The sequence below is a fragment of the Neopsephotus bourkii genome, unplaced genomic scaffold (genome assembly GCF_033783945.1).
Source record: "Neopsephotus bourkii isolate Nb327-2 ecotype Australia unplaced genomic scaffold, CSIRO-AGI_Nbou_v1 NB_250, whole genome shotgun sequence".
Taxonomy (NCBI): Eukaryota; Metazoa; Chordata; class Aves; order Psittaciformes; family Psittacidae; genus Neopsephotus; species Neopsephotus bourkii.
Genome location: NW_026900760.1, coordinates 1,312,276 through 1,340,140, shown reverse-complemented (window position 1 = coordinate 1,340,140; position 27,865 = coordinate 1,312,276). Strand labels below are relative to the sequence as shown.

Sequence of the window (27,865 nt, the reverse complement as noted above, 5' to 3'; positions counted from 1 at the left end):
ATATTTAATTAATTTGTGCCATGTGTATAAGCACCTTATGATTTGTAGTAGAATTAGTTTTATGAATAAAATAGACAGGATCCAGCCCTCTTCACTAAGTTCAGAAGACCAGCAGAGCACTGTGTGAGGAATTCCTATGCTAGTGTTTCTCAGGTACCCTCTGTGGTAGAACATTTCTGGCACTGATGTGTCTATAATCTGTAAATTTGAGAGATGAAAATATGAGCATGAAATTAATGGTAACAGTTTATGCAGCCCTCTTTCAGGGGTGATTGACTTTACAATCTCTATTGCCAGAACTGTCAAAGTAAAAACAAACCTTTTTTTGCAGTGTGTTGGTTGCCTTTTGCACTGCTGATGGACTTAATTGTTATGGGATCTGAGACAACATACTGGAGTCTGTGTGGAGGTATTGAGCTTACATCCCATCTTGGGCTCCATGCTGCTCTCTCCTTGACAAGGCAGCTTTCATATGTGGTCTCATACAATCTCCCATGAACTTTACCTGCTGAAGACAGGACAAGGTCTTTTAACAGTTATGTTGGGTTCTTCACTGAATGTGCTTTGATGTCATTATAATGAGCTGTTTGAAACAGCCATCTATGTTATGGTAACTTAAGAATAATTTTCTTAATTGAATTGGGAAAAAACGCAATATTAGTATTTTAAGACTTAGCACATAGTATGGTTCAGTACTGCAGACTTAACCCTGGCGCCCATGTACTCCATTTGAAACCGATTGTACTGTTGCAAATTGCTCAGCAGACTGGAAGTCCAGATAAATCTAAATTATACCCTGCTGCAGAGCTTTCATAATATTTGGTTTATTCACCATTTGATTGTTTAAGCTGTATAATAAAATACTGATTTGTACTCTAGGATTTTAAATGGTTTTCTTCTTTTCATAAATATCCTTCTTTCTCATGATACCGCACTCATGTTTCACGTTGTGAGGTGCTAAATTGTAACCCTTTGAAATGCAGTTTTCAACCATTCACTGGCATACTTCAAATGTTACTGTAAAGCAAAGAAACAATATGATTCATCAAAACATATTTGTGACATCAGACGGTCTGCATATAGAGGGGACACTTGAATTTCCATGAGCATGCACTCATTTCCCTCTGCCAAGATGATCACAGCTGTTAATCCATACTAGTGCAAGTAAGTGTTTATGTGATTTTGATGTATATCCCGAATAAATTTGGGTTGTCTTCAATGATGTGTTTCATTTCAGCAGACAGCTGGGGTGAGTGAATGAAGCCTTTCAGACAGCAAGGACCTATGATGATGGACAGCTGAAACAGTTAATGTCAGGTTTACCTTTTATTGTTTGTCAGCCTTCTTAAGGAAGGAAACCTACTGCAGCTTCATAAGAAGTCACCTGACTTTAAGGCGATTGTGTAAATTAATGTTGCTAATGGTAGAATTTATTCTAAAACTTACTGATTCCTGCCTTATACCAATATTTCACTTCAAATTCCGTAGATAAGAAGGTCACTGAAGAAATGGGGTGGTTTGCCTAACTCTGGATGGGTTTAAGAGTGACTCTGTGGAAAACAGTTGTGGGTACAAAGACTTTAGCTTCTACTTTTTTAGAGTTGTATTTTAATTGATTTTTCCCTCAGAGATTTTTTTTTTTTTTAAGTTGAGAACTATTAGCATGTTTGCCATGTTTATCACAGGAATTGAAGTTGTGGATCAAACTAGTGTTTTATCTTCTTCCATATCTCGTCATCATCCAGACCAGATTCTTCAGAACAGTAATCTGTTCTGGTAGACTTCTGTGGAGGATGTAGCACCCAAGGGTTTTTTCAAAGTGCATTTTCAGAGGTTTGCTTTGTGCCCAAAACATTCATTATGCTATTATGTGTTATGGCTCATTATGCCACTGCAGTCTACTGCATAAGCCACAGTGCTTCTGTATTATGTAGTTGTGGTCTCCTGTTTTAAAAAGGATGTAATAAAATGAGAAAGGTGCAGAGAAGAGCATAAGAGATTTTTCAAAGGTATGAAAAAATAAGGAACAGCTCCATAAGAAAGGTTGTCAGCTTTGGAAAGAGGCACCATAGGGGGAGACTGTAAAACCCTGGAAAAGAGAGAATTATTTGCTGTCCTTCCCACTGTGGAAACAGAGGGGTATTCAATGTAAATAGCAGGTAGTGTATTCAAAGCAAGCAAGAGGGGATACTTCACTAAACTGACTTGCAAAGTCTGCTAGACTGACTGATTGATTTCTCTATTTATTTATTTAAACAAAACTTCAAATTGTGCATAGTCTATGTCATGGCTTTTAAGTATTTTTGAAAAGCTGTGCCATTAACAGTGCAGTTGTTTTTAACTCTTGTTTAAGGTGACATAGTACTACAAAAGATTGGGCTAAATAAAAATCAGTCTTAGAACTCATCCAAATACATTTTTCCTTTGAAAGACTTGTAGTGTATAGCATCAGAGTTATAATACATTTTTGTAATTAAGGAATAAATGATATTAAATATTTTTCCTTGCTGTAGGTTGAAATACATATATATTTTATTTGAAATATCTAGGTTTCCATAAGAAGTGTGGATCCTTCAGGTCCTGGGATGATTCCATCTGTTTGAGAGCATATTCTTGGAGGGGAGGTGTGTGCTGGTTGAAAACATGGTCTGTGCAGAGTTGTGTATTTAAATCTCATTGACAAAACCAATTGTAGTATAGTACCAATCTGATTTCAGTACTGCTTTACCTAGTCTCTGTTATCTGGAAGCATGAGACATTTATGGAGTTGTATTGCCTTGGGCTTCCCATTCTCCTGGTGTGATCAACAAAATCTCCTAAGGGGTAGGTGACCCTGGTAGCAAGGTCTCCTGAACTTGTATAAAACTTTTGGGTTGAGGCCAAATGGTAAGAGGGAAGAAAAGCCCTGTGGTTCTGGTCACAAAGCCAGGTGTTTTGGAAAACCGGTTTATGGATGTTTGGGATGGCCTGTCTCATCACAGCCAATTTTATCAGCTACTTAGAAGTTGTTTCATAAACCTCTGAAGTATGAGGCTTGCTGGGGCCCTGGAGGATTTTGCACCAAGTATGGTCTTTTGTCTTTATTTTGGCTAGTGTTGAGCCTGTCTGTTCTTCATTTTCTTTAATATGAAGCAGTGGGAGAGCAAGCCCCTCCTACAGAGTGGGGAGAAAAAATGAGAGCTTGCTAAATCTCCTTCTGTCACAGTTTGACTATTTGGCTGTCAGAAGAGCTCAGCATTTGGTCTGAGCCTTGACTTCACTGAAGACAAATGCAGGTGGAACACCAGGTGCTTGCTCTGTGAATGAAGGTGAGTTTTCTGCCACACACTGGCCTGTGTCATTTTATTTCATTTTACTACTGAGCAGAAAATGGTGATGTGTCTGGTACCTACTGCTCTACTTAAAATGGCGTGTGCATATGGGACCAGTAAAGCAATCTCTGAATATGCTTTTAATAGATTACTCATTGCGACTGTGAAACGCTCAGATGCAGTATATGTGGTAATAAAGATTGCAGAATCGTTTACCTTTATCAGCCTGATAAGACGGAGCTCTGTGCAAATAAGTGTATGATAAGTTTTAGCAGTTAAAAGAGTTTGTCTTCCTTTCTCGACTTTTGCGATCTGACTTGTATGGCACTCAACGCGTGAAATATGACATTTGGTGCCAAGTCAATATGTTGAAGCACCACAGAATATCACAACATGTAAAAATGTAGACTGTATACTCTGTGACCACTGAGTTTTAGCTTCCAATCCTGCAAATATATTGGTAGGGTTTGTTTTTCATTCATGGCTATTCCCACTGGTCTGTGGTTTGTGCTTCTGGACTTAGCTGTTCTACTTACTTCACTTGCAATCCTTGAAGTGTTCTCTGAGTATATCAGAAATCCCTGTCCTTGCCACAGAGAGCATGGTCTAATAAACTGCAAACCTGAAGTGACACACCAGCAAAAATAGAACAGTGGATTTTTACAGTAGGTAACTTGAGGACAGCCATATTCATATTTGGCAATTTGTCAAGAGCTGTACTTAAATTCTTAAGGTCTTGCCAGAAGTATATTCCATGATCAGGTCAGGTGTCTTTGCTTCCTCTCAGCTTCTTGTGCCCCTCCTCACTGGCATAGCATGAGAAACTGAAAAGTCCTTGATCAGAGTAAGCAGTACTGAGCAGTACCCAACACCGGTGTGTTATCAGAGTTCTTCTCAGGCTGAAGCTGAAACAAAGCACTGCACCAGCTACTAGGAAGGAGAAAAATAACTGTTACAGTTGAACCCAGGACAACTAGTCAAATGGTCAAGAAAACATTTAAAATAGCCAATGAATCATGTATGTAAACACTAATGAATGTTACTAAGAATATTGCTCCTTCCTTTTGGAAATCATATACCTAGTACGTGATCTATATGATCTTCTGGTAAGAAATAGAAGAACATGGGAGTTACTTGGGTTAGGTTCACCTTTAAAAGCATTACCTAGCTCTGTGAGGATATGTTGTTTTCCTTTGGTGTGTTGAATTTCCATACAGGATTCAGCGTTGACAGCTTTTGAGACTTTTAAAAAGTGTTTAGAAGAGAACAAGCTAGTACATGCTAACTTAAATTATCTTAATCCACACGGTAGGTCGTTGTAAAGGAATTGCATAGTTGAGATCCAGGTCTGGCCTTGTAGGGCCTGTGTTCAGATCAGTAGGGTCATAGCTTATGGATCAAGGAGATCCAGTTCAGATGATATATTAAATGGTGCTTGCAGAAATAGTGAAAGGGCTTTGTGTTTCTCTAATGGAATTGAAGACAAGTGTGGATCCTTCAGGTGAATTCTGTTCCTTTAGCTTATAAGGCAGGTATTTTTTTGCCACACATCCATAGGGCTCCTTACACCATCAAATTAATTTCCCTTGCATAGTTATAGGCAAAGTAATATTTCTTCTCATGTTGTTACACTAACTTGTAAAAATCAAGCACAGTCAGATACCAAGATACAATGGAAGCAACATCTCAGTATGCCAAAGTAGCAACATGAAACAGATGCATTGGGTGTTCTCTTTAACACTGATGTAAAGATCTGTATTTCATACTATATCTGTAAGCTTTTTGTCTTGGTTTGAGCATGTGTATGATTTATTTTTTTTTCCTCTGATAATGAAAACATTGAATGTTAATTTGTTTGAGGTTTCTCATTCATTTTGCTGTTTAATTGTAACAGGCTGTAGGTTTTAGGATTGTTTCACTGTCCCGCTTGTTAAAGTATGTAAAATAGGCATAGGTTTTGACGTTTCTCTGTCTATCTATAAAATGGTTTAATGCAAGTGCTAATATTTCATCAACTAAGTTCAAATGTGAGTGGTGAGAAAACCTGTTAGGACCAATGACAATGCGTTTGGGTAAAAAAACCAGTCTCTTACAGTGCTTCTTCTTACAGAAGCAGTTTACCATGTCACAATTGTAAACACAGTTTGCAGCACGTTGACTGCTGTCTTACTTTAAATGGCAGTTTCATAAGTAGTTTTGCCTGAAGCATTTTAACACCTTTTTTTTGTGCTTGACTTTCATGTTCTCCCACAGTCTAGGAAGTCAAGTCTTTTTTTTACTTCAGTGGTCTTTCTCACTGGATCTTTCTTTTGTTTCACTGTGTGTCTGTTGCTTTCCTGTTTCTTTTCCTGTAGTCCTCTTTAATTTCCTTGCTGCTGTCTTCCTCCTATTCTTGTTCTCCTCAGGCAGGACTGATTTCCGCATTCCCTTTGTCTTCCTTCTTTTTTTTGGATTTGGTTGGAATACACCAAGATCCTTAGTGAAAGACATTTTAGGGATTCAGCTTCAGGATGTAAGACAGATAGAGCTGGTCATTGGAAAAGGTAATTAAGCACAGGAACCCCCTAGCTAATCTGTGTGCTCTGCATACTTAGTACTGTGTTCCGATTGCTGTTCTTTTTGACAAAAGTACTGCAGAGCAGACTGTTGAGTCGTGCTAGCAGGGAGCAAAAGACTACTCAAAAAATTGCCGTTTGCAAGAGATGTCCTGAGCTCGGACCCAGGCCTCTTGCCAGTTACTCTTGAGGAATTACTGTAGTTGGAGCTCTCATTTGTTTAGTGACTTTTTTGAAATGCTCTCTTTTCTGTGCTTTTCTGAAATGCTCTCTTAATTTTCATCTTGTAATAAGTAAAGATAAAAGGTTTCTTGCTTCTTCTAGCAGCCTAGTGACTCCTGATGCACATATTAGGATGAGGAAGGTGCTTGCCAGATGTGTTTCAGTGATCATTGAGTAGAAGCTGCAGTTTCATGGCTTGTAGGAGCACTTAAGAAACACAGAATTCAAATGCTTCTTTATCCTCACTTGCTTAACCAATGCTCTACTGCCAGCATAGTCAAGGAGATAGTCAGGAATGCATAACAAGTCAGGAGCTTTATTTTCCCCCATTGCCCTCTGTTCACTCTATCAGTACTAAATAAAAGCTGAGCATCCTTTGTTCTTCCTCAGCTTTTTCTCAGGTTTCAATTTCCATTTTCTGTCTTTGAAGCTCAGAGAAGAGCAAATATACATAAACAAATCTTCCTACTCAAGCCAAAATGTAGTAGACACAATTGAATAGTAGTCAGTGAGGAATTTTAAGAAGAGCTTTTTATGAATATTTAATTTCTACAGTAACAGAGCAAATAAAGAGCATGCTATTAATATTCATATGGTGTTAGCAGTGGTTCAAAGGAATTTAATATGTTTTACAGTTCATAGAGCATCTTAGGCGTTGTGTAGGCCTTCAAAGAATGATCACATTTAGTGGGCTAATAAAAGTCCAGATCTCCCTAGCTATTCCTTAATTCTTTGAATTAAGGAATGTCTTTTGTTCTTTGCATAGCACACTTCTCAGCAAAACTCCTCACAGTTATGTGATGGTACTAGTCTTGCGTGTTTTGTTACCCAAAAATGGTTCTTAAGTGGCTATGGAAAGAGCTAAGGCATTGACTGTAATCTGCTGAGATGTTAATAATGAGCCTGCCTCTTCCAGAACTTAGTATGGTGTCTCTTTCATCCTTATTAGTGTATCTGCTTTGTAACCTGCTGGAGAGTTAGGAGGTATTTAATATTTGGTTTGATTGCTGCTGTTTAGAGCTTTAAGAATATTGATCATCTAAGTGACAGAGATGGTTCACAGAACAAGAGGCCAACAGCAGAAACTAAAACTGAATTTCTTTGTTTTGAGGGATATCTTCTTCCTGTGTGCCCTAGCTTCTTTCGAAAATGTAATTTGAAAGTTAATAGGTTTCATCTAAAGAGTGAGGAAAGGTAATGGTTGCTTGTGGTGTTGTGACACTTAAAACCCCCCAAAAGATCTCTGGAGACAGCCTTGTATGTTTAACTAGCTTACTGAAAATAAGAGCACTCATCCTCTTGCTTTGACTTGGTCTCTAAATTCATTATGGGACTTTTGCATTGCCTACCCTCAGTAAGACTCTGGATTTAAAGATCTTTACAAGAAAAGTGACATACACACCTTCTTGACTCTTTCCCTTCTTGCTGGCTTAGGAAAAGATGTTAATAGATGTTGAATTAAGACTTCATCAGCAGGTTTGTACTTCATTCATTTAGAAATCGTTACAACTATTTTTTACTGCATATAGTGATAATTACTCTGTTGGCAGAGCAGAACTAATCTAATCTGCTTTGGCTGCTGAAATTTGTGAAGGTGCCAAGCATGATTTCTCTGTTGAATTGTTAACCCTGAGTGTACAATACTGTCAGTACCACAATGGGCCCTTGCTTGGTCTGAGTACCTAGTAATTTTGTTTTAATGGACATAAAGATACTAAAACAAAAAATTAAAATAAACATGTCATCTAATAGAAGTATAACATCCTCCTGTTTTGGTATGTACTCTTTTGGGATTGGTTTGTCTGAATTGTCATGCACTGGGGAATAGTCCAGCCTGGTTTACATAAATGAGCCCTTGATATATAGGAGCAGCTGTGTCTGTAAGTACCTAATATTCTTTCCTTATTGGGTGTGGCTGAAAGAATTTAAAGGAAGCTAGATATTTCCTGTGCGCATGTTTTATGTAAGAGCTGGTGAAACCCTGAGGTCGGTCCCTCTAGTTACTGTTGCTTTTTTATGCATATAGGATAAAGGTGCAATTTTGGTCTTTCTGCTGTATAGCTTCGCTATAGTCACAGTATCTTGACTTCATGGCTAGAAGAGGTAATGGTGCTGTTTGGCCACAGTAGCAATCTCTTTCTTAGATTTAGACTTAGCAGGATTCAAGCATCAGTGTGGAAGTTATGTTACTCCTATCAACACAGATTTTGCAATTTTGAAACAAGCAAGAAGAGAAAAATCTTCAACCCTCAGGGCATTAACCATCGTCTTTGAAGGAAACATTTAGGAGACAAGTTCTGTTTCAGTGCTCTCTTTCACCAAAACAACTTGCACATATTAATAGTTGTGACAAAATGTAGAAAAGCGATTCTTCCAGTTAAATCCACTATGACAATGTTCACATTTCTTCTCACACTCAAGAGATATAACTGCATTACTTTCCTTTTTATATATATTCTCAGGAGCAGGGTGGAAATCAAAATGAAATACTCCCAGCTAATCTGTTCTCATCAGCATCCCAGAAATGGACAGGGAAGTTCAGGACTCCACATTTTGCAGGAAGCGCTGAGGTTTAGGAAGAGCATGTAGGTGTTACGGCAGTGATCTGTTCTTCTGCCTTCTGTTCTGGTGTATTTTTCTAAGACCATAAATAACTAATAAAGGAATCTCCCATTGTCACAAGTCTGTATGTGCCTCCTTGCATATAACATCAGTATTTCACAAATTAAAAAGAAAGTGTGACTTCTGAGATGCATAAATTGAAGCCAAACTTGACCATCTGATTATTTTCCTTTTACGTACTTGTTTTGAATGTCTGGCCTTTCCTCAATTATTTTTGTCATAAAATGCTTGCTGTTACATAAAATCCTACCATTTTCTTTTTATGCCTATAAGGCTGTTTAAAGACAAATGGCTGCAGCTGTGTAGTTTAGAAAGTAGTGCAGTTTAGAAAAAGAATAGAAGAGGAAGATTTCTGGAATAGTTTTGATTGATGTGCCTTGTTTCTCCCACAAGAGGAAAAGCAGATTTAGTGAACAATTGGCTGAGCAAAGTCCTCTTTTTTTTTTTTTTTTTTCCTACGTTTTTACTCTTTCATCATAGTTTCCTAGTGATGGTGGCTAGGAGTGCCTGGCCTCAGTTCTTGTGCAGTTACTGGGAGCCTCCTGAAGTCTGTGCTGGGCTATGAATGCAACAGGCAAAAATGCCTGGGAAGTATGATGATGAAGGAATGGGTATACAATGTCAGTAAAAGTGAATCATACTGAGGGGAAAAAGCCACCTTCCCTGACATAGTGACAGTGATTCATATTGTTTTTAATACCCCTTTATATCTTGGCATCTATTTAGACTATCTCAGGTGTTCAGTGTGTTCTCTGGTTTGTCCTAAATGCCGAATGATTGTGTGTTGATGCAGATACAAAGACCAGGAAACTGCCAAGTACCCAAGTGGTCTTCCTTGCTTGTGACTAAACAACCATAATAAAAAAGGATGTTGAGGTTAAAACAAATACAAATAGCTGGTTTATTCTACAATGATGATAATAAGAATAAGTAAGTTGAAAGTGGATTAAAACTCTGTCTTTCCTAAATACGAGTTATTTCTTGGCCTTTAAATTTTCACTTGCCTGACTGGTGTTGCTATGCTGGAATTTCATATAAATATCTCACGGCAGAATTTGATCTTTAGAGCTCTTTGTGTTGATCTCTGAACACCCTTAGGAGTGCTTTTAGTAGAAAAGATACATTTAGATACTGCATATTAGTCTGTACCGAACAGATCTTTATTCCATTGAAGTAATTCAATGCTAAAACATTTTCTGAGAAATACTTGTAAGGTTATATGAATAGAGTATATATGAAAATTATTTTTCTCTTTTTCTTTGGCATTTCATCTTTCACCTCATTAGAGGCCTGGTTAGAGAAATCCGTCTTCCCTGTGGGCAGCTATAGTCCTGTCTGTGCTTTTTGTGTCTAATTAGTAATTTCTATTCAGTACCCTTTGTAAAATATTTCTATACATTTCTGTCAGCACATATAACCAGGTACTGTGTTGAAAAACCCTCAAATCAATGTTGCTTTTTGTGTGAAGTGGCAAATGTTATGGTAGAAAACAGCATGATTTTTCTGTGGAACTTAGTATAATCAGGTTTTCTCAGTATTTTTCCCTTCAAGTTCAGACAGATGCACTCCCAATTAAATAAAGCGTACTTGTTTTAGGTGGTAGTTGTTTTTTTTTTTCTTTTCAAACATGCTTTTTATTTCAATAAATGTTGTGTTAATGCTTTTTATAAAATGAAATTCAATGCAGAATGGGCCAGAGGCCACTAAAATTCTAGTCTGTTCCAAAAAATATAGTGGTTTATCACAAGAGATTTAGGGTTTCATCAGCTCTGATGATGACAGCGTTGTTGGTTTGTAGTATGTGTAACTACTTATGCTCTGAAACATTAAGGTGCTTGAGAAATGTCTTGATAATCCATAGGTATTCATCTTCAAAATGGACCTTGATCCCCAACAGGTTGTGATATTGTTGATCTTTCTCTGGGTGCTGAGTATGCTGTCCTCTCATGGTACATCTGGAGATGAGTGAAGCACAAGATGTATTTTCCAGTAGTGTAAACATTTTTGGACTTGTGGGTTATACTACACTACTGCAATATTTTTAGTGGTCTGTGTAGTAAGAATTTCAGACTGCCATCTACTAATACTGCCATGTAAATAAAAAAGGGGCAGGGGAAAGGGCAGCATTAACTTTTTCAAGAGACAGTTTTCTAGCTAGGTTATTTTTTAAAGAAGAGAATTTTTTTCTTGTACTGAAAGACAACATTTCCTGTGGAGGAGACATTTGGAGATTAGACCAAGTTGAGGGATGTCTAGATCTCCTTGCATCTCTGAGAACTGAGTATCCAACTGCTCTTTATGCTTTTAATGATCTCCCTTGCGGTGTACCAAAGTATAATGTTTTACTTTGAAAAAGAAACACAATAATGTAGTTGGTTTCCAAATATCCTGAGGACTGTACTTACTAATGAGAGACTGCAGACTAATGGTGCCTTTTTGTTATTGCCAGAGAGGAAAATTGTCTTTTATGGAACTTCCTAGATTTTAGGTGTGTGCTCTTTTTTAATTTGAAGGTTTCTCTTACAAATTTGTACTTCTTCATACAATAACCACAAGGATAAAAATCTTTGGTTTCACTGAGAAAATCGTTTATTTAGATGATTACAATATGAAGTTTTGGAAATATTTCTGAAAGTTTTCTTGGTAATGTAATCAAATAACTTCTCCAAAACATGAGTAGCATATAATGAAGTGGTAGGGTTTTTTTGTTTGTTAGTTTGGTTTTGTTTTTCTGTCATTTGGTCATATAATTTATTGCCAAACGAGTGCATATAAATGTGAACATATTTTCAGTTTTAGTAGTCTCACAGCATTATCCTTGCAACTACTGTGTTTAGCTTAACAATTTAATAATGAGCCTTTCATTTTACAAGAGAAAATTAATGGATACCAGAACACTAGATGTCCAACTAAACTCACTAAGCAGTCTTTGAACTAGTGGGGGTTTAGACTGTTTTGTCAGGAGGTTTTTTCCACTGATAATTGGTGATGTCCCATATCAGGTGCAAGTAGTTTTGGCAAATGCTTGTCTGTGGTTTCTAGAATCTACAAAATAACGCAATATAACTGCTCTATTGCCATATGGCTATTGAATATGAGGTTATAATTGTGTCAGGTCTCTTTAACATACGATACATGTTAAGTGCACTTTGTTGCTTAATAAGTTAGCGAGAATTTAAAGAAAGAAAAAAGGGGTGAGAGGGTGGGGGATTAGGTTCTTCTTTCGTCTCTCTGTTAGCATATTCCAAAGAATTTAATTTACTGCTTGCAGTGTAGGCACTGTATTTCCTTTGAAACCCATGTGCTAAGAGAAACCTAATTTCTCATTAATACTCTTTCCCATTTATTTGCATAAAATTCATAATAATTTAAACACAAAAGGCTGATGTCACAAAATTCCCTCCAAATTTGAAGTAACCAGTAAATCTTGACTAAATGCTGCCAGCTTTTTTGTAGGAAACATCTGTTAAGAATAATTGGAAGAATTTCATGGAATGAGAAGCAAAAGCAGACTGTGTGCATAACTGCTAATAGATTAAACACTTCTTTCAGCTGTATTAAGAAGCTGCATGCAACTTGCTGATATGTTCTCTAGCAAATCTAGGCCAGATTTTATGCCCATGACAGCTCCTGTCTCTCCCTTAAGTTTTTGCTGTCTTTAGAGATAAACAATGCAGCTGTAAACTTTCTTTGCACTGGCAGGCCAACAAATCTAAGCTCAAAACGTAAATTAAAAATGTAGGTTTTAAAGAGGCAGCTGAATTTTACAATGAGGAAAAAAAATTGAGTGGAGGTGGAAATTTCAGTTGAAGAAAGTTAATTGGTATTCAAGTTGAACTGGTATTCTGGATTGGACCAAGCTGCTGGCCCTTGAAGGCTTTTAAGAAAAACAGTAAACGCAGTGGGGAAAAACTATATTGGAAAACAGTAATCACTCTGTATGTGCCATCTTGTTTTAAAAGCTGCAGACTTACAAACCAGGCAATGGTCTGGTTCTTTCTGCTGATATCATGGAGGAAATGGCATATATGTTTCTCATTTCTTAGTCTTCTAACCTTGCACTTTAGACTTGAAAATTATAATCACAAAACAGAGAAGCTTGTGATTTTGACTGAGCAAGCTAGACTCATTTTTCACATTTTGCCAGGTATAAAAGCAGTCTGGTGTAAATATAGGCCTGTCCTAGAGCAGCCCAGTATATAACATGGCACTGACTGCCCCATCTGAGCTGGGAGCATATGCAGATGGGGGTTTTGGGAGTGGAGGGAGGGTTGGAGGCTACACCTCTGCCTGGTACATCTGTGGCCCCTTACACTTGATGTGGCAGTTGTCAGTTACAGATGCCTTCCTGTGAGCTACACCTTGTACAGAGATTGCATTTGTGCTGAGTCTGTTGGCTGTTTTCTTGATGTCAACAACTGTCTACTAGAGTTGTCTACTCTTGAAGCTACTCTTGTTGAATATGAGCCTTACATGTGCAACCTATCTCTAAATCGGATCTATCAGGTGCTCTGTCTTTTTTTGTGTCTGGCTGCTTAGTTCTATGTAAGACAGGAATTAGGGCTCCCTGTTGAATTGATATTTTGTTGTCTCATGTTGAAGGTAAAGCAGTGACATTACATCTGAGCGAGCAGTCTGGGTTACTTGGTGCTCAGAAGACATATGTCTGTGACATTTGGTCAGTATTAAGGTGAAAAATAGTGCTTTTATAAACAACATTAAATTGGACCATATAGCAATTCTGTGATCTCTCCTAATGTAAATGATCCTCATTCTTATAAATCTGTTATAAGAGGCAGAAATCTATCAACTCAGTTTTAATATTGAGTTGCTATATCCGTACTTTCAAAATGCACATCCAAATCCCAGTGCTGGGTAATTTGTTGTTTATAAATGTTATGTTTGCTTCTGTGCTGTACTGCATAGTGGGTTGTAAGACTCCTGAGCAGCACCTTTATGGAGCTAGTGTCTTCGTAAGGTACTAGTACCCTACAGTGCTAATCATTATCCAGAGTGGATATTGCACCTTTTAGCTATGCCTCTAGTTATTGCAATGCTATTAATAGGTATTGTCTTTTGTACTGGTGAGGTATCTATTTATCTATTTATTTATTTATTTATTTATTTTTAATGAATGTCTACAGGAAAATGCATTAAAATTCTTGTAAGGAGAGCACTATGGCAGAAGCGTTGTGCTTTTCAAGACTTGGATGATCATTGATTTATGTGGATAAATTCAAGTGAAGGTTGCTTAACTTCTGTACTTCGATTCAGTACAGAAATCAAGGTGGCTTGGGAATCTTTAATCTCCACTAGATAAATTGTAAATGATTTCTTGATTGCGTATATAATCTGCTTTTGTGCTCCAGATGGAAAATATGTATTCGTAATGGCTTTAGTGTGTTAAAATAGTGCATATATGTTCAGTAAGCATTCAGTCTAGACTTTTATGTTAAGAGCTTGATGTATGAAGAATAACTTTCTCACCTTAGTATTTATTTATTTATATTATTTATTAGTTTTGTTCTACACTGTCTGTAGAGACCTGAAAAGTAGGTCTGTATTTAGAATAATTTGTATCTAGTAGCATATTGTCATTTGTCATAGATTAATAGAATGATTCGAGTTGAAGAGACCTCAAAGCTCATCCAATTCCAACCCCCCTGCCATGGGCAGGGACACCTTCCACTGGACCAAGTTGCTTCAAGCCCTATCCAACCTGGCCTTGAACACTGCCAAGGATGGGAGAGCCACAGCTTCTGAATAACCTCCTTTCTTACTGTTTATGTCAAAAGAGAGAAAATAGGTTCTGTTCACAAAGTGTCTTCTCAGAATTTGGTTAATGCTTTTGAACCTGAAGGTAACTTTTATGGCTGAACTAGAACCCGTGGAGGATCATAGCATAGTGAAAGCGATGACTTAAAAATAATTGCGTGGGTGGATATTGGTTACCAAAAGAGAACACAAGTTGTTAATGGACAGTTGATATTTAGTAGCAGTGAATATTTGTTACAAAAGCAAGCATACAAGTTGCTAAGGACACTTCATGCTTTATATCAGTGAATATTTGTTACCAAAGGGAGCATACATGCTGTTAGTTGATACTTGATGCTTAGTATTTCTGTTTTCTTTCCCGTAGTTTCTTTGCTTGAAGAATATAAGGACTTTTCTTTCGGCGTGTTGTGAAATATTTGGGATGAAGAAAAGTGAACTTTTTGAAGCATTCGATTTGTTCGATGTGAGAGATTTTGGGAAGGTAAGGATCCTTTTAATTATATCCTGAGTGATGCCTGTGGTCTACTGCTTGAGTGCTTGAGTATAGAACTCCACATGGTATATGTGGTGTGGGAGTTAAGAAGCTGTGAGTAATGGATGTGCATTCACTAGTAAAAATGCAGTGTGGGAGAAATAAGAAAGCAGAAAAATCGGAGTTACATTAGAAAGGCTAATTGAGGGCAGAGAAATATCACTGGTAGGGAAGCTCTGAAGGTGTGAAAAGCATTAAATTAAAAAACAAAACAACCCCCCCTAGAAAATGCCCCAGAACCAAAACCAACCAAACAGAAAAAAATTCCTACAAAACCCAAACCCCTCCCTGCAAAAAAAACCACCAACCCTGATTGAAACCTGCTGAGTTAAAGATACGTGAAACGTGTGAAGATGGGCAAGTGCTGTCTAGTGGAATAATTTTTTACATAAGTAGTGTGGAATCAGGGGTGCTGGGCCTACACAATGTAGACACATGGCACAGCACAATTTTCCATTGTCTCAAGTGCTCAGAATTCACCTATGTAAATTTAGCCCTTGTAAGTTTTCTTTTTTGGCAGTTAGGTTTAAAATCTGATGGTTTTTCTAACCTGCTGTAAAGCTCAGACATAACTATGGTGGGTTAATGTGACTACCCTCATTTACACAGCCTGAAATATATTCTGTAAGTCTATGATTAGTTATTCTGCATGTAAAAGCTTTTTCCAGTTCATTGTTCGCAACCTCCTACATACCTGTTTGATCTGTCATTGCCAGCATATGTTCAGTTCTGCTTTGGTTTCTGCTTTTGAGTCATAGGGTATTGTTACCCTAATTTCATAGGAGAGATCTAAAAATTACCTGAAGCAGCACCAATATTGACTTACTCAAATTTAGTGTATTTCAAGTATTATTGCTTTTTAAAAGAGATCATAATTTTACTATCAAATTTTTATGTGCTGCTCTTCTTATAAGTAGACATAGAGGTAAAGATGATGTAAGAGTGGAAGCATGAATCAGGGCTGCAGTATGACTATTTGGAATGGTTCAGTGATTACTGTTAACCAAAATGTCTAATTATTTTTCTGAATCTTTTGTCTGGTTTTAAGTCCTTTTGAGTATATAATTAGACAATTAAATCCACTTGTTCTTTAGTCATGCTGAACATATTTTGTCCTTATAAATTACACTTAAGATAAAGCTTTTGTTAAAACATGACCTTTTTTTTTTTTTGCAAATGCACTGTATTGCTTATTAAAAATGAGATTTTATTTTTTTTTGTGCAAATAGCAGAGGCATTAAAATTGTTGGTTTTGACATTTTTGGTGTGCTAGAAATGTCTTACTTATGGTGTCTCCTATTTAATCATGTATCTTAAGATATGTGACCTTAGTAAAGTCACGTATCTTAATGCTTGTTTCAAATCTTTAATACATAAATTTAATGCATAGAATTTTTTAACAATTGTATCTTCTAGTTAATTGCTGAAAGTTTCAAATTGTGTGCCATATAAACATAACCAGCTTGTTTAACACAGTCTAGTTTTGAAGTCTTTTGCAGGGCAAATCATTATTGCAGCATCACTGAATACCCAGTAAACAAGTTCAGAATTAAAGCTGAATTTAACCCAACAAATGTTTCTGGCACTCATTTTAACAAAATTGATTTTGGAATACAATTTCATGTACATAGAATTATTTGCTTTAAAAAACCCAAGCATTTTCCATTCATGATATTAGTATTATTTTTTCTCTTCCAAAGTAAAGTTAAATGCAGAGATTTTATTTTTTTGGCCATGTTTGTTGCCACAGTATAGCAGAAATGTACTGATTATTCCCGGTGGTGGTATTTGAGTGCTAGCAATGGTGATAGTGCTTGTAAGCAAAAGTTTCTCTAGTCTTGGACAATTTAATGGCCTTTGTCACCTTTCTTGGAAAGCTACCAAATAAAAATAGAGTGACAAATTTGAACAAGACTTGTGTGTGGGCTCCTTTAATGTGGCTGACTATGTGCATAGTAACATCTGCTTGTGCAGAGGTGGAGGTGCTAAACTGAACAAGCCCGTGCAATCATTGCAATAGCTGAAATGGGCATGATTTTAGGTTCATAATGGCTCTGCTGTTCAGCTGTTTCCACTGTGTGCTTATGTGGAAGCTTGCCACACACAACTGGAGGTAGCAGTATACTGTATTTAGATAGGCTGATCTGTATGTTTTACCAGCCTCTGCAAATGAGTTGTTAAGCTTCCTAAAGAAGTTGGTCAAGTTTGGGGCATTAAGATAGTGAAGGGTGAAATTACAACTTGATTAAAATGTATGGTCAGACCTTTGCTGAGTTAATTCTGTAGTTTTAAGTATATTGTTTGTATATCTGTAAAGTGGCATGGGTTTTAAATCTCATGTCTGATAATGTACTTTGGAAATTCTGCTTGCTAGTAGCAGCAGTGAGAAAAAGCTTGTATTTTTCAAGCTGATATTTGTTTGTAAACTTCTCCCCCCCCTTTTTTTTTCTTCTAAGAATAACAACCTTAATGTAGTCCTGAATCTGTAGTGTTCTTGAATTGAAATTGCTTATATGCAAAAGGCCAAAAAACAGGTACTGAAGATTTTTCCTGCTACTGCAGCCAAGTCATTGTGCTGTTTCTAAGAGTTCTGTGAATTGCATTCCTTAATACAAAATATGAATGATCTTAAATTGATTATAGGCACAAAAAAAAGTATAATAAAGTTTAGAAATGCTCTGTTTTCCAATTGCTGACCAAATAGGTGATGGAATGAGCATGCGCAATGTCTACAGCCTCTAACACATTTGAATATACTGAAAGTTGTCTTGCAATGTCAGAAGTTGGCAGCTACTCATAAGTGGTGAGATGTAAATAAACTGTAACTGAAATGACTCCATAAGCCGTATGTATTTGGTACTTTTAAATGCTTCAGTTGGATTTATGAAGAAATGATTACTGAATTTGTCATTGGATGATGGAGTATTCTGCTTAATATAACAGATTTCAGTGACTTTTAAGCATGCTAATGGAGGGAATTGGAGCAATATGTAAAGGAACAAAGAACCTTCAGAAGATAAGATTGACAGGAAAAATGAGATGAGAGGCCAGGTGATGGAAACTGTCATATTCTGATGTTTTTCAATGCTGAAGAAAATGGCAGCAAACCCCTGTTTCTCTTAGAAGTAGCAGCTGTACGCTGCCTGTAGAATTTTAAGACTTTTGACAGCTCTGTGAAATACGGATTACAAAATGTTTGCTGTAATGGTGAAACTTACAGCTAATAGTTAGGGCTAAATGAGCTGTTTTCAGATGCTTTGACATAATGTATGAAAATGTGACTTGAACTTTGTGCTTCACTATGCAGAGACTCTTTGATCTTTCTGTGATCAGAGGAAAAAGAAGCGTGTATATGGTGGGGGGTAGGGATCAGGCATGAAGAGGCAACATGTAAATAGTCAGAGAATATGTAAAGAAACAAGAAAGCCGATAACCTCATGAGTATGTTTTTTAATGCCTATATTCTTGATGAATATTGATATCAGCTGCTACAAGATGAGGGTTTTCTTCCCTTTCATGTATAACAGCAATGATTTTCTTATTTTTGAGACTGGGCTTAAAAAAGAGCGGGTGCATTAGACAGAAATAGGAGGGTTCTTAAATCATACTTTCTAAAATGACATAAAACTTGTTTTTCCTGGGGTTCTACAGTATTCACCCATTCTCAGTCACATTTCTATCAGTAAATTTCATTGTTACTGCATTAAGTTCCTGACAGAGCATGAAATGCCCTCCCACGCCCATGGGGTGCCAGACAGTGTTTTCATTATGAATTCCACGTTGGAGAGTCATTTTTCACTACCACAGGGTTGTCAGGTTCTTCCTTTCTACCTGTGTGCCAGAATCAACAAGTAATGTTGATACTTGTTCTTTCAGCTCTCTGAGCCCTGCACAGCCAACAGCAGCCTTTGCTGTTTGGTATGCCACAACAAATTGTTGCTATCCCTATTCTCTGAAGGAAGTTTGCAACTAATGTGTTGCAGAAATGGGAATCTGAGGATTAGTTCTAGTGCATGTCGGTGTTGATAGATGCTCCCTGGCCTCAGAGCTGTGTTTGAGGTCTCATGGGGGAAAATAGTGTCCAGATATTGTCAGAAAAAGAACTTTGTGTACTCTGCTTTTAAATATTCTAAGCAACATATAACTGAACACAGTGGTTTTTTTATGACATAACTGATCTAACATGAACACAGCCATAAACTCTCCTAGTAGAGATCTTGCAACAGTTGTCTAGAAATAACATAGAGCATTCAATCCTGATTATAAAACGGGGGGGGGGGGGTATGAGGGATGATCAAATATCAAATAATACCAATCTAACAAATACCTAATTGTTTAAAAGCATATACCATAATGTCTAATGTAGCTAACTATCCAGTTGCACTTAAAAGAATAGTTTATGTAAAAGCAAGAAACTACTGTGAAAATATCGAATGCATATACTAAGGTCATGAAGCTTGTTGATCATTTTAGTCACTCTCTTAGTGTAAAGGAAATCCAGGCTGTGATGAAGCAGAAATTCATGCTGAAATTGAAGATCCTGGTGTGTTAGTATTCCCTTCGGTTTAACAGATTCCAGGAAGGTCAGGCAGATGTGCGTGAATTATACACACCAAAATCAACCCAACAAAGAACAACAGTTATTATAAAAAATTATATACCATTAAGGAAAGAGTGAGGAGGAAAAATGCTTAGGAAATAATCAATAAAACTGAAGCCGTTGAGATTAACCTCTGTTGTTAGATGTTTTATTTAGTGAATTTAATGAGTGAGGTAATAGAGCAAAATATGAGCACTTTCACTAATAAAGTCATGTGAAAACTAGAGAACATTGGGGAACATGCCAAGACATTATACCATATTTTTTTTTTAAAAGAAAATTAAAATGAAGAAAGAGAAATGAACAGGTAAAAACAAAGCTTTAATTATTAACAGATCTATCTTCATTTTCTGAGCTTTTTTAGTGGCAGAAAGAGCTTAGTGATTTGCTCAAGAAACTAAGCTGTACAGTTGCTTTTAGGAGTAGGATTTCAATGTTTTCAGGTGCGTCACCGAGATGGACTCGTTTGGGATGAATGTTACTGGAACTCTTTCAAAGTGTACTTGTGAATGTGGAAGAATGAAAGTATGGAAGATACAGACAGGTTCCAGCTTCCTTCTCTGTGGAAATGCTTTGGAAAAAAATGAGCATTGAAAAAAAAAATGAGCAAGAAAACACAAAACACTAGGCTGTTGCAAGACTGCTAAAATGATTGGCATATGTGGAAGATTTTAATTGTTAGATATTATTTCTATCTGTGTAGAGTTACATAAAGGTTAAGCCTCCCTAAAAGAGCCTCCCTTAAATCATAACAAAAAATGTCTTTGAGCCCCAAAGAACGTAAATCACAGTTTTGGGCAAAGTGATGAGGTGGGTGAGCAAGTGGAATGAAAAGGGTGTATGTAGCTCTTAACCACCATTCTGAAAAGTCTTTGAAAGTTTACAGAAGACATTGTGTGACAGTGAAAACCATTACAAGCACTAGATAAATTTAATCTACTTATCTGTAATAATTTGTTGCAGTGATGACCAGCAAAGAGTCTGTACAAATTCTTAGGCATATAACTATAATATATAACATGTAATGAAATAAAGACAGCATGAACTTAGAGCTTCTACATGAGCTTATGCACTTAGGCCTCAATATTTCAGGATTTGGTCTTGAATGTTCTTATGACAGCATACGTTCAGACTGTCACCTCTCTAGTCTTTCCAAATGTATCTTCATGAATTTCTCACAGGTTTGTCATAATGTTTCAAGTTGTAATTGCTTCCATGTAATGGAAAGTAATGATAATCATAATTTTTGACTACATCACAAACTGTTGAACATATCTCAAGTATTTGATCATTAATGAGAAATTCTCACCCAGGGAGTTCTTGGAATATTTTGTAAGTAGCAGACTTTTCTGTTCAGCTTTTTGGCAAATGTGACTGAGGTTGGAAATTGAAGATTAATGAGAAACCACTAATCTGAAAGAATAAAACTGAGTTTCAGAGCACATTTTTCTGTTGTTATGATGACCTTGCCCAAATGGTAGGTGTACCTGATTCACATATCCTGGTGATGCTGAACTTGTAGCATTGAATTCTGGTAGAATCCATTTCTCGTTAAGGTGGAAGCAGTTTTGGAGGAAGAAAGTGGCATCTTGAGTAGGTTAAACAGGGCTTAAGATTTCTGTCTTCTTAGACATTTGTTTATAGATGTGTTTCAAAGGTTATTTTTAAACAGGGAATTAATTCCCTGCAGTACTTGCCATACAAGCATTTAGTAACCAAAAGCTGACAGTGAAGGTGACAATGAAACACAAAACTTCTTGAATTTATAGATATTGGTCAAGGTAACAGAAATATAAACTAGAAATAAAATGAGAAGGCAATAAATGAGTGACTTGCAGATGAAGTTCATATGAATTTTGAGGTGTTTTGTGTATATCTTTTTTCCTATGATACTAAATTTGTTCACATTTTTTTCTTTCCCTCTTTTGAAAAGCCTGGAGGCTTCCAAAGAGGAAAAACATGACAGTTTTCTGTTAGTCCCACAGATAGCTGGAAGAAGTGGGAAGAGAACATGAAGTACAGTTTATATAACCTGTTCTGTGCTCTCTCATGCTTGCAATAATTTCTAAGAGAATCCCTCTCCCACTTTGACCTAGATCTCCTGCATGCTGCCTGGGTTCTCTGCTTCTTGTTCTCTGTCTGCTCTGGGACAGAGATTTTGAATCTCAATTAAGATTCAAATGACATAGGCATATCACAATGTAAGAAACCAATAGAACATGGCTGCTGCAGTTACCTGGATCTCTTGGTCATTCTGATATTTCCAGTTACATGAAACAGGCTTGACATCAGCCTAAAAAGCCTGTTGCAAATTGTGCTTGCATTTCACATCTCATTAAGATGTAAGATTGGTTTATTTTTTCCCACAGAACTTATAAAGGTTTAGTCCTTGATTTTTGGACCAATGCACTTCTATTTTCATCATCAGTTGTGCAAATTAAATATTCAACTCATAGACTGAAGTAGGGCACAGTTGTAGAGTGAAATGATTTACAGTTTTTCCTCACTTAATGACAATAGCAGATTAACTTGAGACATTATCTTTGCTAGTTTAAAAATAATAAATTCAGGGACTTTCTTTGCTCTGTTCCAATATAAGAAAGTTACAGAAACTGTAATTACCAAGTTTATTTTTTTTCTCATATTTTTCTGTTGGAATGATTTGAAATAGATAAATTTCTCTTTCACTGAAAGATGCCTTCTAGTCTATATATGTTTTATATATATAATATATATATAATATTTATAAATATAAGTATTTATATAAATTTATATTATATATATTTATATATATATAGATATAAAATTTAAAAATATAAGTATTTAGCTTAAAATATTATTGAAGGGTGTCTGTGCTAAACATGCACCAAAGAGATTTAGGCCACTCTTGAACTATACCCAAGAGGTACAAATTGCAAGCTAGGGAGATAGTGGCTTAAACTGTCTTACATGCAGTGTTGGGATTTCTTGTGAAGAGCTAGTTAAGGGTGTCTAAACATTCTCCAAGACTAGCTGCTAATGACTGGTGGGGTTTGTCGTGGGGTCGAACCCAGGGGCTGTTAGTATGTTGGTGGAAAGCAGGACTGTGATTTTTCTACTTAGTCTGTAGAGTCCCTCTCTTAGTGCAGGCAAGTGAATGACCACCTGGCAGCTGTTCATGTCTGAAGCAGAAGTGTACTTGAGTGAAAAGTCCCAAGTAATAATGTATTTTCAAAGGCATTTGAAAGTTACTTCTTGTTTTTTTTGTAAGTATTAAAAAATCAGGGTTTGTTAGCCTGAAGAATGCTCTGGTAGTGAGGCTGGTTGGAATCTCATTCACTGTTTTTTTCTGTCCAATTTCAATAGAAAGTGAAACCTGCAGTGAATGGCTTGCAGCAGGAAACGTTTGTATATTTCATGAAAAGGAAATAGGTACAAATTAACGAGAAATGTTTGCAAAATGTGTTGGAGGGTTTTTACTTGAACTGTTGGTAACAGGGCTAGAGAGGTATTTGCTAATGAACAATTGTGTCCTTGTGTTTTCCTTTCTGACCCAGTTGTGTTAATTTCAGCACGGCTACTCCAGGCCTTTAAAAAGGATAGGTACTTAACCAGCTTGCTAATGAGGAAACAAATCCAAACAGTGTATTCCAGAATAGTTAACTTGTAAATCTGAAAAGCTTCTGTCATTTATAGGTGATTGAAATCATTAAGACAACCTTGCTGTGAAAATTAATGCATCTTTGTATGCAAAAATGAAGCTATTGAGGGAGATAGCTTTTTCTTTTGGTCAAAAAATATTACAGCAGAAATGCTAGATCTTAGGTATTGGATCATACATGTTTTTAACTGTGAAGCATGGGATGAGATTTATTTGGAAAAGTTTTATTAAATGGGTTGTATTTTCATGGCTTCATGGGATTTCAAAGGTGAAAATTGTAGGAATTAGTAGTTGAAAATTGAGGATTTAATTTCCAAAATAACAATTCAATAACTAAATCATTCAGTATAATGATGAATGTAATAACTGATAATCTTAGGAACCTCTTTAAAACCAGTTATAAATAATGACAGTTGCTCTACAGAAAGTGGTATTGTGGAAGAAATTAAAAGTATTGTCAAATAAAATGATTAACGAAAGTGAAATTACATACTTGAGCTACTGCTAAGCTCTGCAAGTAAATCAGTTCAAATTACAGTTGAAAACTGCCTGTAAAGAGCTTTATATATGAAGTAACAGCATTGGTACTCTGCATAACACAGGGTGGTGCTAAAGAAGCTGACAGAAGTACGCTTTTTGAATTTTTGGAAAGTGCTATTCAGAGTATGTTTATATGCAAATTTTAAGCTTAACAAAATAGAATTACCCAGACAGAGTTATGTATAGCTCTGAATATATCTTCAGCTGAAAACCATTTTGATCTGTGAATATCTAAAGGATACTTGGTGGAATTGCTTAAGAAAACCAATTGAGGGCTAATTCTCATGAAATGTATTTTAGGAGAATTAAATGTATTAAAAATCCTGAAATGTTTCAAGTGTTTCTAAAGAAGAACTGATTTCAGCAAAAATGTCAGTGACATTGGGCAAGCAGATGTGTTTCCTGCAGTGGCTAGTTGATACTAGCTGAGTAATTCAGTGCACAATACAATCCATTTTTCTCCCAAAGTATATGAATATGGTGGGATGATTTACTGCCTGTGCATGTGAAGGAATATAGAGACAAAAATTGAACGTAGGTCACTGATGGGGAGATTTCCATAATTTCCCTTTCAGCCTTCACTGGGGTATGCTGTTGTCCAACACTCAGTGTAGTTTAATGTGTCAAGTAGAGGTGCTGTTGATTTCAGAGTGACTCAGTAGTACATTATGTAGCTTTTTCCTCCCTCAGTTCTAGGTAAAAATAGAATAATCTTCCTGAATGTTTAGGAGGCATAGAAGTAGCTATATTGCCCTCTGACTGGTGTACTTGAATATACCTTGGGAATGTGTCTGGGCTTGAGCAGGTGACTAGGAGGTGACATCACTCAGTACTTCACAGAAGATTTGCAAACTAAAGCATGGAATTAGGAAAGGAAATAATGCCAAGCTTGTGGCAGCTACTCTCCAGACAGTGGTCTCTGCATGTTTCCTAAATATTATCACTGTCAAAATCCTGGTAAGAGACTAGCTTGCAGTGGTGTAAGGATGTTATAAGATGTATCCTTGCGTTCAAAAGCTGTCCTTTCAAAAGCAGTGGAATGCGGGGTAAGAACAAGTTTCTTAAGTTTTATTTTTAACTTTTAAGTTTTCTTTTAAATGTTTCCCTCCTTGGATAAGCAGTGAAATAGGACATTTCATAACTATTTGAAACAAACATACAGCAGGAATAGTTGTGCATGTTTTTCTTGATCACTTTCTTTCATGCTTAAGATATTTACTTGTCTGTTGTGATTTCTTGTTTTATCTCATCTCTCGGTCACTGCTGGTTTATTTAAAAAGTACAGTATATCACGTCTTTTGAGATTTAAGCATTTGTGTATATGGTGACGTCTTTTACAGCTTAATCTGGTATACTAAACATTGTTGAGCAATGCTGTTCTGGGTTTACTCTGAGACTGAGTTTCAATGTGTTTTTATTTGGAGTGGATGAGAACCTACCTGAAAGTTTTTCGGCTAGCTAAAAAGAAAATTTGGACAACCTGGGTACACTGCATGGCAGATGGACACAGTCTGTGTGATTTGTGGGAAATAATCTGATTAGAAATGTCATCATACCGAAGTGGTGAGGTCTACATTTTTGCATACGTGAACTTGGGGGCTGGATATAGACTGCATTATAAGATGGTGTTTCTCAGTTGCATGATTGGTGACAAAAGTGTTTGTTTAAAGCATGATTGCACCTTAATTAGAAAATGAGCAAGTTTTTTTCCTGGTTTACAAGGTTAGTTTAAACTAGATAAATATTTTTATTTATATAATACTATTAACACACTTTAGGATGTAATTTGTGATTTGAAAAAGTGGATTCTAGACCAAGCATCTGATTCTCAATAAATGAAAATCACAAAATTGTCTCACTTTATATATTCATTTTCATTTTAAAATTAAACAAAATGGAATACGAATTATTTTTTTCAGAACATGGGAAAGGCACAGTAATTTTCTCATGTCTAGCAAGTATTAGATAATATCATCTAAAACTCAGCAGAAGAGCTCAGATACTGGGAAGTTAAGCATAACATGATTTTAAACTTTTACAGAGTAATTCTCATTTACATTTTCTTTTTTTAATGGAGATTTGCCACCCACATGTGGGTGGCATAAATTTGGAATCTGTAGGATCCACAACCAGACTGATTTTAAATCTTGTCTTTGTATGTATTAATTAGATTAACCATTGGCTCAGCAGCACTAAGCATGCTGATGCTGTATGTGGAGTTAAATGGGAGTTTATGAGAACATATCTGTTCACATTGTAGAGCTTTCAGGTATTTCCTCATGTCTTTCCTTTGTGGAAATGAGTAGTCCACCTGTGCCTTGAACAGTCTCCTAAACAGTAGGTGCTACTTATCACAGAATCACAGAATCCCAAGGGTTGGAAGGGACCTCAAAAGATCATCTAGTCCAACCCCCCCCGGAAGAGCAGGGTAACCTAGAGTTTGTCACACAGGAACTTGTCCAGGCGGGCCTTGAATACCTCCAATGTAGGAGACTCCACAACCCCCCGGGCAACCTGTTCCAGTGCTCTGTCACTCTCACAGTAAAGAAGTTCTTCCTGATGTTAATGTGGAACTTTCTATGCTCCAGTTCACACCCATTGCCCCTTGTCCTATCACTGGATATCACTGAAAAAAGCCTAGCTCCACCCTCCTGACTCCCACCCGTTACATATTTGTAAACACTGATGAGGTCACCCCTCAGTCTCCTCTTCTCCAAGCTGAAGAGACCCAGCTCCTTCAGCCTCTCCTCATAAGGGAGGTGTTCCACTCCCTTAATCATCTTTGTGGCTCTGCGCTGGACTCTTTCAAGCAGTTCCCTGTCCTTCTTGAACTGAGGGGCCCAGAACTGGATGCAATATTCCAGATGCGGCCTAACCAAGGCAGAATAGAGGGGGAGGAGAACCTCTCTTGACCTACTAACCACACCCTTTCTAATCCACCCTAGGATGCCATTTGCCCTCTTGGCCACAAGGGCACATTGCTGGCTCATGTTCATCCTCCTATCCACCAAGACCCCCAGGTCCCTTTCCCCTCGCTACTTTCCAGCAGGTATAAAGGTCACGCTAACAAAGCAATGATCATACCAGGTAGAAGAGCATGTCTCTCCCCATGGTACAAACTCAGAAGTATGGGACATTTATTGGGTTCACATTCTGTGATCACATTCTGTGATCAAGGTTAAGTGTGTTACTGTTCAGGTCTAGTATGATTTTAAATCTCTGCCTAGTTTTTGGGGGTTAGGACAAATAGAATGCTTAAGCTAATGATATTCATTCATTTGTGTAGAAGTTAATCTGGATGATGATGCATTGGTTTGTTGTTTAATTTGGGCACCCGTGCCTAATAACATAGGCACAGCCTGATACTAAAAGGCAGGTCTTCAGCTCCTACTGCTGAAGTAGATGCAGTATGTGGAGGTAAGCCAACTGGGAATGTATCTGGATGTTCCTAGTTATGGCTAAGAGAAAAGATGTGTCCTATTTAGGAGAGTGAATAAGAATTAGTGAGCATAAGCTTTTTTTCTGCTTAGATATATTTTTCTGGGAGGCATGAAAGATGCTTTATTGCATTACTCTGTTGACAAAGAAAATCCAAGATGTTATTTAACAAGTGGTTTCCCAGAAGAGGGAAGTGAAGATGAATCCAGGTGCTGGCTTAGAGGCAGCTGTTTTCACAAGCATTTGAGAGGAAGTATTATTTTGCCAAGTAAAAATAATGTACGCTTATGTAGAAGTTGAGCAGTTTTTTATGCTAAATCATGAGATTATTTGAATAACTTTTTCAGTCCCCTAATATAATGACAAATATATTCATTAATACGTAGTAGCTAGTAGATGAAGCTACTTAAGTAAAGTTACTAATACTGGATCTTGTTCTGCTATTTGTGTGCATGTTGAAAGCAGTTTGCTCAGTGAAATTGGTCATTCATGTTGGTATGGTATCAAAGTGACTTGCTTGTCCTTCCATGTTTACAATGCAAAGGTCTGGGTACCTAGGGGAACCCTGCTACAATTTTGTTTCATAATGCTAAGTGAAATGTTAAAGGTCAGCATTCTCAGCAAGTGTTG

The 27,865-nt window shown here is 36.8% G+C and overlaps 1 protein-coding gene across 3 annotated transcripts in view; it reads left to right on the top strand.

Moving 5' to 3' along the window:
- VAV3 (vav guanine nucleotide exchange factor 3) overlaps window positions 1–27,865 on the top strand; it is a 162,321-nt gene that overhangs the window by 17,051 nt on the left and 117,405 nt on the right. For all 3 annotated transcript variants that reach the window (XM_061345981.1, XM_061345982.1, XM_061345980.1), the window contains exon 2: window positions 14,850–14,966. In XM_061345981.1, coding sequence (XP_061201965.1) covers window positions 14,850–14,966 — 117 coding nt within the window. The remainder of the gene's footprint in view (window positions 1–14,849; window positions 14,967–27,865) is intronic.